At 42.8% G+C, this 17,656-nt stretch overlaps 2 protein-coding genes across 2 annotated transcripts in view; one reads left to right on the forward strand and one right to left on the reverse strand.

Annotated features, from left to right (window-relative positions):
- Positions 1 to 17,656, reverse strand: part of Dennd1a (DENN domain containing 1A) — a 1,920,886-nt gene that overhangs the window by 816,401 nt on the left and 1,086,829 nt on the right.
- Positions 740 to 1,814, forward strand: LOC100772267 (olfactory receptor 1L4). Its single transcript, XM_027423613.1, has 2 exons — positions 740 to 804; positions 881 to 1,814. Exons 1-2 carry the CDS (start codon positions 740 to 742, stop codon positions 1,812 to 1,814), a joined length of 999 nt encoding a protein of 332 aa, XP_027279414.1.

Here is a 17,656-nt window from a genome sequence, read left to right on the forward strand (position 1 = left end):
CTTTCCTCTTTATCTAAACTTGACACCATCCACTTTAGAGTTCAGGACAAAATCTGTGTGGAACACCAAGCACAATATTAAGTAAACAGAGTCCTGTGAGAAATAGATCTTCACCTTTCCAACCACCCTAGACAGTTAACACCCTGCTTGCCATGTGAAACTTCCAGGGCAAGTCACTCTTAGACTAAACTTTTGTCCCACATTTAAACTACCAAGTGAATTACAAAAGTGTTTTTTTTCAAGGAGGGTTTGTCCCAGAAACACATCCCTACAATGTATATGGGACTACTACAAGGAAATCGTGGGATGCCTACTGTTCCTTACAAGGGAACGGGAAACCCTGGGCAGAAGCTTTAGGTAGAAACTAATGCTGCACAGAGAAGGAAGAACTGGAATAAGACAGGATAAAGTGAGCTTTCCATATCAAGGGGTGGAAAATTGTTGTGAATGTGTTGAAGACTCAAGCACTGAATCATAAAGGGAAATAAATGGGCAGCTTTTTAAAATAATAATTTAAAAAAGACAGAGCAAAGAGATGTGTCCTCAATACACCTTTGGAAATTGAATAAAATGACTATTTTCTGCACACCTTCTCTATGATTAAAATAAAACACAGTTATGAATTTTGTCTTGTGAACAAAGAACAAGAGCTGAAGCACTTCATTTGAGTTTGCAAAAACAGTTATGAAATTAGAAGTGAATCCAAACTATCCCAACACTGGTTCTGTGAAGTGATATTATGACAGTATGGCATCAATACAAGAAGCCTCCTTATACAACGCTTGAACAGGAATACCTCCTAAGGTAACCCCTCCATCAAACCAGAGACTCAAAGCCAAAACACACATCTAACATTCCTTGTATATTTTTTTGCTTTCAGGGCAGCAATACTCAGGGAAAACCAGAGCCACATGACAGAATTCCTTCTTCTGGGACTGACCAGTGACCCCAAACAACAGGTATGGCTTTTTGCTGGCTTTCTTGCCATGTACCTGGCCAATGTGATTGGCAACTCAGTCATCATTGCAGCCATCCGGGGAGATACCCACCTACATACTCCCATGTACTTCTTCCTCTCCAACCTATCCCTGGTGGACATCTGCTTTACCACTGTCATTGTGCCACAAATGCTAGTAAACTTGCTAACTCAGAGAAAGACGATCCTCTTTACCCAGTGCCTCGCTCAAATGTACTTCTTTGTGGCCTTTGGTATTACAGACAGTTTCCTCTTGGCTGCAATGGCCATTGACCGTTATGTTGCCATCTGCAATCCACTTCATTACACCACAACCATGAGTCCCAGGCGCTGTCGCTTGCTAGTGATGGTATCCTGGGCAGTGTCCCATCTTCACTCACTCACCCATACGATTCTTATGGGCCGCCTTTCTTTCTGTGGAGCCAATGTTATCCATCATTTCTTTTGTGACGTGCAGCCACTGCTGACACTCTCCTGCTCTGACACCTCTATCAATGAGCTTTTGGCCTTCACAGAGGGCTCTATCGTGATCATGAGCCCTTTCATCTTTATTGTCATCTCTTACGCCTATATCACTCGGTCTGTTCTGAGGGTCCCCTCAGTGGGGGGAAGGTACAAAGCATTCTCTACCTGTGGGTCTCACCTCACAGTTGTGACACTATTCTATGGAACCATAATATCTGTGTACATTCGCCCCTCATCCACCTACTCGGTGACAAAAGACCGAGTGGTCACTGTCATCTACACAGTAGTTACCCCCATGTTGAATCCTTTCATATACAGTCTTAGGAACAAAGACATGAAACAGGCCTTGAAAAAACTGACTAGAAGAACATAGAATGTGCATATTTCACTACCTATAGAAATTAAATCAACAGTTCAACAACATGTTGCTGTGTTTGTGATATGTCTGATTCTAGACCAGGACAGAATATTAGAACATTGCAAAGGTACCAAGGCAGGTTCATTCCAGAGATTCATGGGGTTATTTTGAAGGACTACTTAAAGCTTATGGTGCCACACCAGCCAAACCATTCCTGGTACTTTGTAGCACTACAAGATTCTATCTTATCCCAGTCCTCTTTCCTTCCCTGTTTTCTTCCATAGATCTCAAACTGAGTCTGAAAACTTTCACTCACCCACTGCCCAACAAATCTCTTACATGTTCTAGTGGTTCATTTCTGTGCATTAATTTGACTGTGGTAAGGGATAATAACCATACAATTGGTAAAAATAAGACTACTTCTATAAAAGATTATTATTTTAAAAATAAATAAATAAACAAATAAAAAGAAGGCCGGGTGGTGATGCTCACCTTTAATCTCATACTCAAGAAGTAGAGGCAGGAGGATCTCTATGAGTTCAAGGCCAGCCTGGTCTACAGAGTGAGTTCCAGGACAGGCTCCAAAGCTACACTGAGAAACCCTGTCTCAAAAAACCAAAATAAAATAAAAGATAATTATTGCATCCATGGAGTGAGTGAAAAAGATCACCTTCCTCCTCATGGTGGGCGTCATCCAATCCATCAAGGACCCACCGAACCATCCATATGGGTGAGTGTCATCCAGTCCATCATGGATCCACAAAACAAAAAGACAGAGAAACAGTTAACGCACTTTCTTCCTCATCTAAGGCATCCATCTTCTGCCATTTGATCAGCCCTCTTAATTCTCAAATCCTTAGATTCAAACAAGGATTTTCAACACTGACTTCCCCCTTGTTCTCAGGCATTTAGGGATAGACTATGCTATTGTCTAGGTTTCCAGCTTTCAGAAAAATCATGAACCTTCTTAGCCTCCATAATCATGTGAGGAAAATTCTCAGAATTGCCTCCACCTTGGTTGTGTGTGTGTATGTAGTAGGTGGGTGAGTGTGGCTCTGGGTGTGTGTTCACACCTTGGCATCTTCTTCTCAGAAGACCTGAACTAATGACCCAAACAATGACCTAGTGAACAAATCTACCACTTGGCACACTGTAAAGAAACTTGAACAAGAGTACCAGGAGACTGTGGAAGATACTTACAGCATAAACTAAACATGGAAAAATATTTGGGGCTTCATTTGTTGTTGTTTTACTTTCTTGCCTATAAAAATAAAGTTAGTCACATGTAAGTTCAATAGTGAACAAAATACCAGCTTCCTGGCTGTTTCTAATGAAATAATAAATCTTGAGCTATTACTAAAATAGCAATATTGAGCACAAAATACAAAGCATTATTGTTACTGTAGATGTGCCTTCTTTAGGAGACAGTGATTTCAAAGTGTTTATCCAACTCATGTTCAGGCTTTTAAAGAGGAAATACACAATATTTGTTTAACTGATATTTATACATTTTTATGAGATAGGTGTTCCACTTGAGGTGATGATCTTTCAAATAATGGAAAGACTATGACAGCAAACTCAAATGCTCACCAACAGGAGAATGAATAGCTGAACCATGATACAATCTCACAGAGGATTGTAAATCTGCAACCTGCAATTCTGAAATCCAAAAGTTACTCAGAGGCAATTCACAGAGTTTCGGTTAACTGATCATGTAGCCACATCTGACTATCATTGATTGATAGGTAGTTATCTATCCCACTTAGTGTGAGCATTTATTTGCCAAAATATTAGTGCTTTACAGCAGTGTGCCACCCAGAAACTACTAGTGGCATCACATTGTTTATTCTTTTCTAAAATGGGAAACATTGAGGATTTCAAAACTTTTTAAATGCCCTAGTAATGATAATGGGAATTACAGTGTGAAACTTTAATATAACATGGAGGTGAGAGGTGAATATCAAAAACATGTTGACTGAAAAAAGGAGAATGAATCTTCATACAAAGGACAGCATAGGCAACTATAAATAGTATATGATTTTAGAAGTCAGCCCAGGTCCTTGGACCCCAGGGTTGGTAGGAGGACAGCCATACCCACCTGTTGCATATTTGCCAAGACTGGGCCTAGCTGGGACCTTCCCAGCAGGCAAGAAGAACGTCAGCCCAGGTCCTTGGGCCTAGGCTGGTGGGAAGGCAGCCAGGGGCCCGCCTGGCACTTACCTCATTTTAAGTAAATAAGAGGCAGAGAATTGGGAGAGTTAGAGAAGCAGAATGGTTCATACATCATGGAAAGACACCTAAAGGAAGAAAGGTAAAATGGAGAGGATTGGGCAGATTGTTGGAGGCCAACTTGCCTCCTGGGTCCATGGTGACAGCCAGGCCTATGCTGCTGCCAAGGACCATGTCTTTGACCATGACCTACCATGGCTGATATCTATGTTGATGCCCACATACCCACAGCATCACCAAAGGCCATATGAAGCCTGGGGTTTGGGTTGCATCCTGTGGTGTCCAGGGGCCATGCTGATGTGAGAGACATCCTGATCGGAGTGCCTGGAGCCACCACTCAGAACAAGGATGTTGACCAGACTAAGCTGCTGCCTGAGGCCATCTATGGGTCCGTGGGCCCTGGACCAGCTTCTGCTGGGGTCGGCATTGAACTCTGTGGCAGTTACCACTGGGGCCAATACAAAGGCCCAGGATCTGGGCTGGAGCCTGCGGCTTGGGTGGAGTCAAGGGGGCCACGCCACAGCAGAGGCTATACAGACATGGGTGGTCTGTGATACCATCCTGGGCCAGGGAGTCATCCGGGCCCAGGCTGCCACTAAAGTGGCTAAGGTCTGGATTGACATATGTGGCTCTGGTTGCCACCAAGTGCCATGAAGACCAGGGTCAAACCAGCCACCTGAGTCTGGGTTAGTGTCAGAGAACCAGGATGCATCCATGTCTGAGAGGCCTGTGCAGCTACTGAATGACACGGTAACATCTGGGCCTGAGCTGCAGCTGAGGGCCATGTCATGGTATGTAGCCCCATTGCAGCCAGGGTCTGGGCTGATGTCCGGTGATCCTGCTACCATCAAAGGTGGTACAGACACCCAAGATCAAGGGCCAAGTTAGTGTCTCAGAGTCGTACTGCCCCTGGGGGCATTGGTGACCATCCAGCTTCTGCTAAGGACCATATTGGGGTCCATGGTCCCCGTTCTGCACTGCCACTAATGGTCACATAGATGCCCAGGGTTAGCACACCAACCTGAGGCCTTGGTGGTGTCCAGCGACCACATGGCTGTCTGAGTGGCCATTTCTTCCACCCGGAGCCAAGATGTCATCCAGGCCTAAGCTGCTACCAGGGGCCATACCTGGGTCCATGGTCCAATAGCAGCTGGAGCCAGTGTCACCTCAGGAGGCCTTAGGAATCATGCAATAAATGAAATCAGAGGGCTGTACTGAGCCAGTCCCGACCTTTACTGCCCTGGGAAAACTGGTCTTGCCTCACTACAACAAGAGAGCTGGCTCCTGAACTCAGAAGAGAGGGCCCCAACCCTTCACCACAGGTGAGGATGAACCTACCCTGAGGGCATGCATGTGGGGGGGGCTGACTCTACCACCACACCTGAGGTAGGTGGACCCAGTGGCTCAAGCTTACCTGCCTGGATAACGCCCAGGCCCACAACTGTGCCTTGGGTTGACCCACCCTGGCATCTACCCCATCTGGGACCTGCTGGAGCTCATAAAGGTCCTGTGGAAAGATACCCGCAAGATCTCCAAGACACAGGATATCCAGAAGAACTCAATAAAGATCCAGTGAGGATAGTTTACCAAAAGCTAGAGGCCTTGAACCAGACCAATGACTCACTGCAATGGACAGATGCCAGTCAAGTTGATGGGACAAAGGGGTACACTGTACAAAACACTGAAGCCTCCAATGCCATCTGAACGAATGAAGAGGTGATGGAGAAGAGGCGATGCAGAGGCAGGAGAAAAGAAGTAGCAGAGATTGTTCTGTGACGGGTGTGGTTTCTGTTGATTTGATTTATTGGCTTTTTCTTTGTTGTTGTTGTTGTTGCTTTTGTTTGCTTGCTTGCTTGCTTGCTTTGTTTAGTTTTCTTTTGTGGGGAGATGCAATTGGGATGGGTGAGGGGGAATATGTGGGACCAGGAAGTGAACCAAATTGGGGTGCATGATGTGAAACCCCAAAAGATTCAATAAGAAAGTTTAAGAAAATAGTATATAGTTTTATACATATATTATAAAAGATAAAATATAAGAAAATTGTTCGTACACATTTTATGTATTTACATATTATAAATTTGACATTTTTTAAAATACATTCTATTTATTCTTTGAAACTTTCATATGTGTGTACAATGCTTCAATAACATCTGCCTCCTAGTCCCTCACCTCTGACTCCTTCCAAATCACCTCATCACATCTCCCTTCCAGCTCTTTTTTATGTACTCTTTTTTCTAATAATTAATAACTTTTTCTAATATCTTCAGTGCTGCTGATATTTGCATTGATATAGGGCCATCCAGTGGAGATGGGAAACCACCCAGGAAAGCATCCTTGAAGAAAACTGATGCTCCCTCTCCCAGTAGCCATCAGCTGCCACTAGCTCCTCAGCTAGGGGGAGGCTTTGTGGGGCCCTCCACTATCCATGTTGGAATTCTGACTGGCTTGACAATATCTTAAACATTAAATAATCTTCCTAAAGAAGCCCTTATTACCTCTGCAGATTTCATATGTATCCCATCTCTACCTTCTGGGGCCACAGAGAACAAGTCACTATTTTTTCTACATGCTAGAACTGTAGGTCTGATGCCCATGCCAGGCTGAGTCTGCTCCACCCATTTATTATTGTTTATTTTTTGGTGAGTGGTGGGTTTTCCTCTTTAGAATTGGAATTCAATGAGAAGTATGGTAATGGGGGGAGATAATTAGTCTTACTTACCAAGCCAGGATTAGCTGATTATGGTAGGAGGGAAAGTCAATCAGGCCAGGGTTAGAGAAGAGTGAGGCTGAAACAAGTTTATTTCAAGAAATAGGACTTTTTATCCCCTTATCAGAAACAGAGTATAATGGTGGTTGACAGGAAGAATACAATTGTAGTTGCCAAGATACAATGTTGTTTGTAAGCTATGCAGAGTACACAAGGTTAGTGTCTAAGACCAATTGCCCAGCCAAGTTTCTATATGCTTCGCTGACTTCTAGGGAATGCAGAGATACAGAGATGGCATAAATGTTCCACTGCCTGAGGGAGTGTCTCAGTTTCTTGGGAACTGAAAGGAACACAGTGCCCTGGGAGCCATGGACTCTATACCTATGACACATAGGCAGCTATGTCAGGCAACTCCATAATTCCTTGCAGGAGAAGTCACGGGTTTCCAAGATCTGATTACTATAAAATAAAGATGTTTTGATACTGCTGGGAATAAAGACTTCAGGGTCAAGGGGGACAGCAAGAAGGCTGGACATCTGTTCCCTCTTGCTTCTAAGGACCATGTCTGGGAATGGATTCCAGGAGACACTACACATAGTAAGCTCATAGACCTTGTGTCTCTGTTTCTGAGACACATTAGTCACCAAGTCTCTGGTCCACCATGTTAGGAAAGAACACTGGGGCTTTTATCAGTGAAAAAGCAGACCCAACAGGGAAGGCAGACAGACTCTGCTCCCAGTGATGGAGAAAAGTTCTGAGAATGGTCAAAAATTCCAGAGAAGGTGTCAAGATAGAAGTCTCTGATCTCTTCTCTTCTCTTCTCTTCTCTTCTCTTCTCTTCTCTTCTCTTCTCTTCTCTTCTCTCCTCTCCTCTTCTCTTCTCTCACATGTACAAACTCTCTACTTCTCCTTCATTACTTCTTTGTTTCTATTCTGTCTTTATTTTTAGCCATATACAGCATGGCTGTCTTGATCATCCAGAGGAAGCCTTGATCATATTCATGAAATCTTTGATAGTCTGAAGCTAATACAAATCAACCATATCCATGTTCCTAGAATAGTGAAAACATTACCACTATTCTCCTAGTTATGATTACCATTATTGTGATGGAACATCATGATCAAAAGCAAATTGGGGAGGAAAGGATTTATTTGGATTACACTTCCAGATTGTAGTCCATTATTGAAGGAAGTTAGGACAGGAATTCAAGCAAGGCAGGAACCGATGCAGAAGCCATGGGGGGGCTTCTGCTTACTGGCCTGTTCCCCAAGGCTTGCTCAGCCTGCTTTTGTAAAGAACCCAAGACCACCAGCCCAGGATGACACCACCCACAAAGGGCTGGGCCCTCCCACATCAATCTCTAATTAAGAAAATATCCTACAGGCCTTCCTACAGTCTGATCTTATGGAAGCATTTTCTCAGTTGAGACTCCCTCCTCTCAGATGACTGTAGCTTGTGTCAAACTGACATAAACTACACAGCACAACTGTGCATTAACAATGCTCAAGACCTTTGTTATGCAAGTCACATCACTCTTGGTACAGTTATTCTCAGTACACAACAACTTTATGACACTATATAAGTACAGCAATTATCTCCACAAATGATTATCTCTCTTCCTTCTTTCTTCCTTCCCTCAGAATCATTTGGGGGTCTCTGTTCATTCTACAGCTGGTCTCTGGCAAGTTAAATGACTAAGGAAATAGAATTGAGACAGAAACCTGAGTCTGTGCACACAAAAGGGCATGTCTTGTAATGATACTGCTAGGTCAAAATTATCACCATCTGGGGAAATCCTGTCCTGGGATCTGCAAGCAGGTCAACTGGCCCCCTGAAGACCAATCAAGTCTGCTGACATCGCTGTGCTAGTCCCACTCCCACACACCTGGAGAAGGAGTGCCTCACACCTGACTGCAACCACCTTGAGACCCATCAGAGTATCAGATGCTCTTGCGCCCACCAGAAGAGAACCTTGGACTCATACACTCCAGGAGAGGAAGAGATACCACCTGCACCCATGGGAAGAAGAGCTGGGAAGACGACAATATAAGAACAAATTCAACAATATGATGCCGGCAGAATCTAGGGACTCTACACCAGGAAGACCTGAACATCCAAACACAGATGAAGGAGAAGTGAATGACCTGAAAAACAATTTCATGAAGATGGTAGAGACACTAACAGAGGAAATGAGAAAATCCTTCAAAGAAATGGAAAAAAAGACAAACCAAAAATTGCAAGAAACAATTCAAACAGTGCAAGGTTTGAAAGCCAAGTTAGACACAATAAAAAACACAATCTGAGGAAATGTTGAAATTAGAAAAGATGGGTAAATGATCAAAAATCACAGTTGCAAGCATAACCAACAGAATACAAGAGATAGAAGAGAGAATCTCAGGCATTGAAGATACACTCAGATAAATAGATTCATTGACCAAAGAAAATCTTAAGTGCAACAAATCCCTAACACAAATGTTAGGAAATATGGGACACCATGAAAAGACCAAACCTAAGAATAATAGGTATAAAAGAAAGTGAAGAAACCCAACTCCAAGGTGCAGAAAACATTCAACAAAATCATAGAAGGAAACTTTCCCAAACTAAAGAAAGACATGCCAATGAAAGTACAAGAAGCTTACAGAACACACCAAATAGAGTGAACCACAAAAATGTTGCCTTGTCAGATAATAATTAAAACAACAAACATACAGAATAAAGAAAAATATTAAGAGCAGCAAAGGAAAAAGGCCAAGTAACATATCTACGCAAACCTATCAGAATTACACATGACTTCTCCATGGAAAGTCTGAAAGCCAAAAGATCCTGGATAGATATTTTACAAACACTAAGAGACCACAGGTGCCAGCCCAGACTACTATACTCAGCAAAGCTTTCAATCGCTAAAGATGGAGAAAACAGGATATTCCATGACAAAACCAGATTTAAACAATACATATCCACTAATCCAGCCCTACAGAAATTGCTGTAAGGAAAACTCCAACATAAGGAAGTTAACTACACTCACAAAAATAGAGGCAATAGATAATCCCACTTTATCAAAAGCCAAAAGGAAAAGCAGGGTAAATCCACACACAATACCAACAACAAACCAAAACAACTTATGAAAAACAAACAAGAATTAACACTCAATGGTCCTTAATTTCCCTCAATATTAATGGTCTTAACTTGCCTATAAAAAAGACACAGGCTAACAGAATGGATAAAAGACAGAATCTATCCTTCTGCTGCATACAAGAAACACACCTCAACTTCAAAGACAGACATTACCTCAGAGTAAAGGGGTGGGATAAGATTTTTCCAATCAAATGGACCCAAGAAACAAGATAATGTAACTATCCTAGTATCTAACAAATTAGAATGCAAATTAAAATCAATCAAAAGAGATGAAGGTCATTTCATATTCATCATAGGAAAAATGCATTAGGAAGAAGCCTTAATTCTAAACATCTATGCTCCAAATACAAGGGCACAAATGTTCATAAAAGAAACATTATTAAAACCCAAATCATCACTCTTCCTTCCCACTCTGCTGGTCCAAACTCTCCTGAGTTGAGTGTACCCTCTGCTCCTGCCCTACTCCTGTCCAATGCCCCCATCACCCCCAGGATCTCTCTGGGGCCTGTGCCTGAATAGAATGGACCCCACAGACAGGGAGGACCTACCTGAGTCTGGAAACACCTCACTCTTGCTTCCCCATCTACCAGCCTGACCTCTCCTGAGGGAGGAGACTACCAGGAGAGGCAAGACCATCCAGAGCTTCAGACATTGATGTCTTGGCCCACGTACACCACCAGCTGACAAGAGGAGATAGAGAGACCCCACCTGCACCCACTGGAAGAAGAGATGGGAAGAAGGCAGAATAAGAACACACTCAACAGAAAGACCAATTTGATACCACCAGAATCTAGGGATTCCACACCAGAAAGATCTGAAAAGCACAACACAGAGGAAGAAGTGACAGACCTAAAAATCTACTTTATGAAGATGTTCAAGGCCCTTAAAGAGGAAACAAGAAAATCTCTTAAAGAAATAGAAGAAAAAACAAACAAAAAATTTCAACAAATAAGTAATTCAACAAAGAATCAAAAGAAAAAACAGCTAAACAAGGGAAGGAAGCACTTGAAACAGTTCAAGGCATGAAAGCTGAAATAGAAACAATAAAAATAAACACATAATGAGGAGATGCTGGAAATAGAAAGGCTGGATAAATGATCGGGATCTAAGGATGTGAGTATAACCAATACAATACAAGAGATGGAAGAGAGAATCACAGTTGTTGAAGACTCACTAGAGGAAATACAGTCATCGAGCATAGAAAATCTCAAGTCCAACAAATCCCTAACAATAAATATCCAGGAAATATGGGACACCGTGAAAAGGCCGAACCTAAGGATAATAAGTATTGAAGAAGGTGAAGAAATACAGATCAAAGGTGCAGAAAACATATTCAACAAAATCATAGAAGAAAACTTCCCCAACCTACAGAAGGATATGCCTATGAAATACAAGATGCTTACAGAACACCAAATAGACTGGACCACAAAAAGAAATCCCATCGCCACATAATAATGAAAACACCAAACTTACAGAATAAAGAGAAAATATTAAGAGCAGCAAAGGAAAAAGGTCAAGTAACATATAAAGGCAAACCAATCGGAATCACACCTGAATTCTCAATGGAAACTTTGAAAGCCAGAAGGTCCTGGATAGATATACTACAAACACTAAGGGAGCATGGATGCCAACCCAGACTGCTGTACCCAGCAAAACTTCCAATCACTATAGATGGAGAAAACAAGATATTCCATGACAAAACCAAACTTGAACAATACATATCCACAAATCCAGCACTACAGAAAGTTCTAGAAGGAAAATTCCAACCCAATGAAGATAACTACACTCACAAAAACATAGGCAATAGATAATCCAATTCTACCAAAAATGAAAAGAAACAGGAGGGTGAAATGCACACACAATGACACCACCAACAATGAATCCAAAACAAACAAGAACAAACAATCAATGGACAAAAATATCCCTCAATGTCAATGGTCTTAACCTGCCCATAAAAAGATACAGGCTAACAGAATGAATACAAAGACAGAATCCATCCTTCTGCTATATACAAGAAACACACCTCAACATCAAAGACAGACATTACATCAAATTAAAGGATTGGGAAAAGATTTTCCAGTCAAATGAACCCAAGAAACAAATATAGCAATTCTAATATCTAACAAATTAGACTTCAAACTAATATCAATCAAAAGAGATGAAGAAGGACATTTCATACTCATCACAGGAAAAGTCCATCAAGACGAAGTCTCAATACTGAACATCTATGCCCCAAATACGAAGGCACCCACATTTGTAAAAGAAACATTACTAAAGCTCAAACCACACATAAAACCATGCACACTTATAGTAGGAGACCTCAACACTCCGCTTTCACCATTAGACAAGACCACCAGAGAGAAACTTAACAAAGAAACAAAGGATCTAACAGAAGTTATGACCCAACTGGGTTTAACAGGTATCTATAGAACATTCCATCTGAACACAAAAGAATATACCTTCTTCACAGCACCACATGGCACCTTCTCTAAAATTGACCACATAGTTGGCAACAAAGCAAACCTCCACAGATACAAAAGAATTGAAATAACCCCCTGTATCCTATCAGATCACCATGCTTTAAAGCTAGAATTCAACAGCAATACAAATTGCAGAAAACCTACAAACTCATGGAAATTGAATAACACCCAATTGCACCATTCCTGGGTTGAGGAAGAAATAAAAAAAGAAATTAAAGACTTCCTAGAATTTAATGAGAATGTAGACACAACATACCCAAACTTATGGGACACTTTGAAAGCAGTGCTAAGAGGAAAGTTCATAGCACTAAGTGCTCACATGAAGAAACTGGATAATAGTCACATGAGAGAATTGACAGAACAACTGAAAGCTTTAGAGCAAAAAGAAGCAAACTCACCACAGAGGAGTAGACTCCAGGAAATAATCAAACTGAGGGCTGAAATTAATAAAGTAGAAACTAGGAAAACGTTACAAAGAATCAATGAAACAAAGTGTTGGTTCTTTGAGAAGATCAATGAGATAGACAAACCTCTAACCAAACTAACCAAAAGGCAGAGGGAGCATGCTAATTAACAAAATCAGAGATGAAAGGGAGATCTAGAATTAATAAATGGGACCTCTTTAAACTGAAAAGCTTCTGTAAGGCAAAGGAAACAGTCAGTAAGACAAAATGACAGCCCACAGAATGGGAAAAGATCTTCACCAACCCCACATCGGACAGAGGGCTGATTTCCAAAATATACAATGAACTCAAGAAGCTAGCCACCAAAACAGCAATGAATGAAACTAAAAATTGGGGTGAAGAACTAAATAGAGAATTCTCAACAGAGGAATCTAAAATGGCTAAAGACATTTAAGAAAGTGCTCAAAATCCTTAGCCATCAGGGAAATGCAACTCAAAACAACTCTGAGATACCATCTTACTCCTGTCAGAATGGCTAAAATCAAAAACACCGATGACAGTTTATGATGGAGAGGATGTGGGGAAAGAGGAACACTCCTCAACTGCTGGTGGGAGTGCCAACTCATACAGCCACTTTGGAAATCAGTATGGCGGTTCCTCAGGAAAATGAGAATTAGTCCATCACAAGATCCAGCAATTCCACCAGTAGGCACATACCCCCAAAAAGCACATTCATATGACAAGGACATCTGTTCAACTATGTTCATAGAAGCATTGTTTGTAATAGCCAGAACCTGGAAGCAACCTAGATTCCTCTCAACTTAAGAATGGATGTAGAAAATGTGGCACATTTACACAATGGAGTACTACTCAGCAGGAAAAAAAAACAATGGAATCTTGAAATTAGCAGGCAAATGGATGGAACTAGAAAAAACCATTCTGATTGAGGTAATACAGTCACAAAAAGACAAACATGGTATGTACTCACTCATATATGAATTTAGACATAGAGCAAAGGATTGCTAGACTACAATCCATACTGCCAAAGAAGCTAGGAAACAAGGAGGACCCTAAGAGAGACATACATGGTCCCCTGGAGAAGGGGAAAAAGACAAGATCTCCTGAACAAATTGGGAGCATAAGGGAGGGGAAAGGGAGCTAAGAGAATGAGAAGGGGAGAAGAGGAAGGGTGAGGAGGTCACATGGGAGCAGGAAGGTTGTGTTGGTGGAAGAATAGAGTAGAGCAAGATAAGAGATACCATAATAGAAGGAGCCATTATAGGTTTAAAGAGAAATCAGGCACTAGAGAAATGTTCAGAGATCTACTAAGATGACTCCAACTAACAACCTAAGCAGCAGAGGAGAGGCTACCTTAAATGCCCTCCTCTGATAATGAGATTGATGACTAATTTATATGCCATTCTAGAGCCTTCATCCAGCAGCTGATGGAAGTAGAAGCAGACACCACAGCTAAACACTGAACTGAACTGGAATCCAGTTGCAGAGAGGGAGCAGTGATGAGCAAAGTGGTCAAGACCAGTCTGGTGAAATCCACAGAAACAGCTGACCTGAACAAGGGGGGCGGGCTCTTGGTTCCCAGACTGATATCTGGAAAACCAGCATGGGACTAATCCAGATCCCATGAGTGTGTCAGTGAGGAGACCTCAGAAATCTATGGGGCCTCTTATAGTAGTAGATCAGTACTTATACCTACCATAGGAATGGACTTTGGGAGCCCATTCCACATAGAGGGATACTCCCTGAGCCTAGACACACAGGAGAGGGCCTAGGCCCTATGCCAAAGGATATGACAGACTCTGAATATCCCCCATGGAAGGCCTCACCCTCCCTGGGGAGCAAAAAGGGTATAGGATTGATAGGGTGTTAGTGGGAGGCAGGGGAAGAGGGGATGCAAAGCAAACTGGGATTGACATGTAAAACAATCTTGTTCCTAATTTAAATGAAAAATGGAAAAAAAAACTATCACCACCCAAAGGTTATGATTATGATGTGAATGACAAAGACAGTTATGGTATCCTTTCTGACTATCAAAATCCAGTTTCACACCGATGAAATTGCAGAATTGCTATACATTCCAGTTTCCCTGGGAATTAAAAGGTTTTCTGAAAGTGAGACTTTCCATTTTAAAAGCAGAAAAGTACAGGGAGAACACTAAGGTCACCCCAGAAGTCATCTTCATTGTGTTAATTTCACCACGAGAAATTTCAGTAAGGCTAATATATGTTGAGCTTATCATTGTTCTTGATCTGAAAATCCTTATCTTGCTGAATCTTCTACCATGAGCCTGACATCATCCTTGTCTTTTGCTGGGTCCTAAAGGCACCCTCAGGGGAAGGGGTGAGAAGGTGCTGAGTCAATGGCACAGACACCAAGACTCATGAAAAAGGTAAACAGCAGACTCATTTATGGGGAAAGCACCCAGGCTGCATTCTGATCCTTTGACATTGTGTGATCAGCCCTCATTGGCTAGGTACAATCAGTACCTCTGATAGCACCTGTTGCTAGGCCCTCAGGCAGACTCCAGGTTGGCTCATCTCTCGGCCTTGTAGGTCTTGTCTTCCTTCACTTATCCTCCAAACAGATGCAGAAAGTGAACCCACAAGGTCTGAGCAATGTATTCAACATTGCATTCCAGGCCTTATGGGAAAAAATAAAGGTGTTCCAGACCCAGGGGAATGGTCTCTCTCTCTCTCCCTTCTCCTTTCCTCCTTCCATCTCTCCAAGAACAAAGCATTAGCATGGACTAGCATTGCCTGTTTACAGGCAAATTGAACAGGATCTCTCATTTTTAATTTTTATCATTGGTCCTGAAAATGTCCTTCCATTAATTTTGGCATTATGATGCCTTCAAATAGCAAATAGTAGGTATGTTCACACACCTTAAAAATAAAGAAAACAAGGCTTGTAGGAAGTCAATAATTTACCCAAAATAGAAAAGGTAACTGAGGTTTAGGGGGAAGCATGTCATCTATTGGGGCCATAGTGAAGCTCAGATTACATGTCAATGACTACTGCTAACAGCCATTTTGAAAGCCTTTTGGACATATGATCTCATTGATCAACTATACAAATTATATAAATCATTTATAGATGATAGAAGTGAATCTCAGAGAATGTAGGAAAATGATCACATTGCACAGATAGAAAGCACAAAGGATTTCTTCCTAATTTATTAGACACTAAACCCAATATGCTCTTGGGTGAAGTTGGTGAAAGGCCCGCTGCCTCTCTGTCTCCCCCCCCGCCTATGCTGATGCTGGGTGTTCTCTCTGGAGCAGCCGGGATGGGCTGGAGAGTGCAGCGCGGGGCGATAATTGTCCGGGAGCTGCTAGCTGCCGCAGAGCTGCCCTGCTTCACCTTCATCCTGCCCCCGCCGGCCTCCACTTCCCCCGGCTGCCGTTTTCCCTCCCAAGCCGGTTCACCCAGGCGGGGCTGCCCTGGCACCGCGCCGGGGCTGGGGCCGAGCACCCCTCGCCCCCACGCCCCCCCCCGTTGAGAAACACTCCGTCCCAAGGTCTCCGCCCCCAAGGTCAGCCACCTGGGCGCGGAGGGAGGAATCAAGTCTGTTGTACCAGACACCAGACCTTGAGAATATGCTGATCTGGAATGGCTCTGTGCCTCATTTGAACCATCAAATAGAATCCCTGCTCCTAGCTTGCGCCTTTTTCCCTATATAAGGACCCCTTTCCCTTGGCTCGGGGCGCTTGGCCTCAGAAAAGCTAAGTCGCCCCGGGTACCCGCGTCTCCAATAAAGCCTCTTGTTTTTTACATCCAGTTCGTGGCCTCGCTGGTTCCTGGGTGTGTGGGTCTCCCTCTACGAAAGTATCCCTTCGGGGTCTTTCATTTGGGGGCTCGGTCCGGGATCGAGACCCACCCAGGGACCACCGACCCACGTCTGGGAGGTAAGTGTTGTGTGGATCCGCTGTTTTGTCTTGTCTGGTCTGAGTCCGTCTTGTGAATTGCGCTTGCGTTTGTAGTATACAGCTGTGTACATTTGTAGGCGGATCCGAGGAGGGACTGACGGGTTCGAACTCCCGACCGCGGCTCCAGGAGACGTCCTGGTAGCGTTTGAAGCCCTCTGTGTGAGGGATTTGTATTTTGAACTTGGGAAGCCCTCAGTGTGAGGGATTTGTACTTTGAACTTAGATCTATGACTGGACATTTTCCCAGTCTCTTTGGAGAAGGCCCTCGACTTGAGGGATGTGCAATCTTTACTGGGGACGAGGAAGGAGGGCCCCCTTCTTCGACCCGCCCCCCCAATTCTTTCGACTCTCTGTCGAAACTGCGCTGCGAAAACCTGTTCTGTGTTCTGTGTTGTTTGGCCTTTGTTTTATAATTGATGTGCATAAACGCAAATGAATTACTCTTTGTTCCTCAGCTCGAGCGTATAAACTTATCTGGCCTGATCCGGACATCTAAACGGCCTTAAAGTTATTAAGAACTGTAAAAAGGACTTTGTTCTTGCTGTTTGAACAGATATCCAGATATCTGCTTTTTCTGCACTGTGGGCTTCTATAAATAAGTTTTAACCTCTGTTCCTAGTTTAAATATGTCTTAAACAGGTTTCTGCTTCTGACAGACATCTGAGTACCAGTTGCTGACTTCAGACTGTTCTAAGTAGACTGCGAACCCTAGACTTGCTATGGATGTGAACTAGTCTGCTGATATGGACACCCCCTATCTCTGCAACAGTGTCTGCTAACCAGAAGCCCCTGATGGATTCCCCGTTGCCTAAATTCCTTTTTGTTTTTGACTAGCATTTCAACCTTCTGGGGTCCTTAACTTCGTCCCAAAGTCAGCAGGAAGCAGTTTGGAAAAGAATTTCGCCGTCCATTCTCCCTGGTTGAAATGCTAAGTCAAAGGGAACTTCCTTGCGAGGG

This window comes from Cricetulus griseus, chromosome 6, assembly GCF_003668045.3.
Source record: "Cricetulus griseus strain 17A/GY chromosome 6, alternate assembly CriGri-PICRH-1.0, whole genome shotgun sequence".
NCBI classification, from domain to species: Eukaryota; Metazoa; Chordata; class Mammalia; order Rodentia; family Cricetidae; genus Cricetulus; species Cricetulus griseus.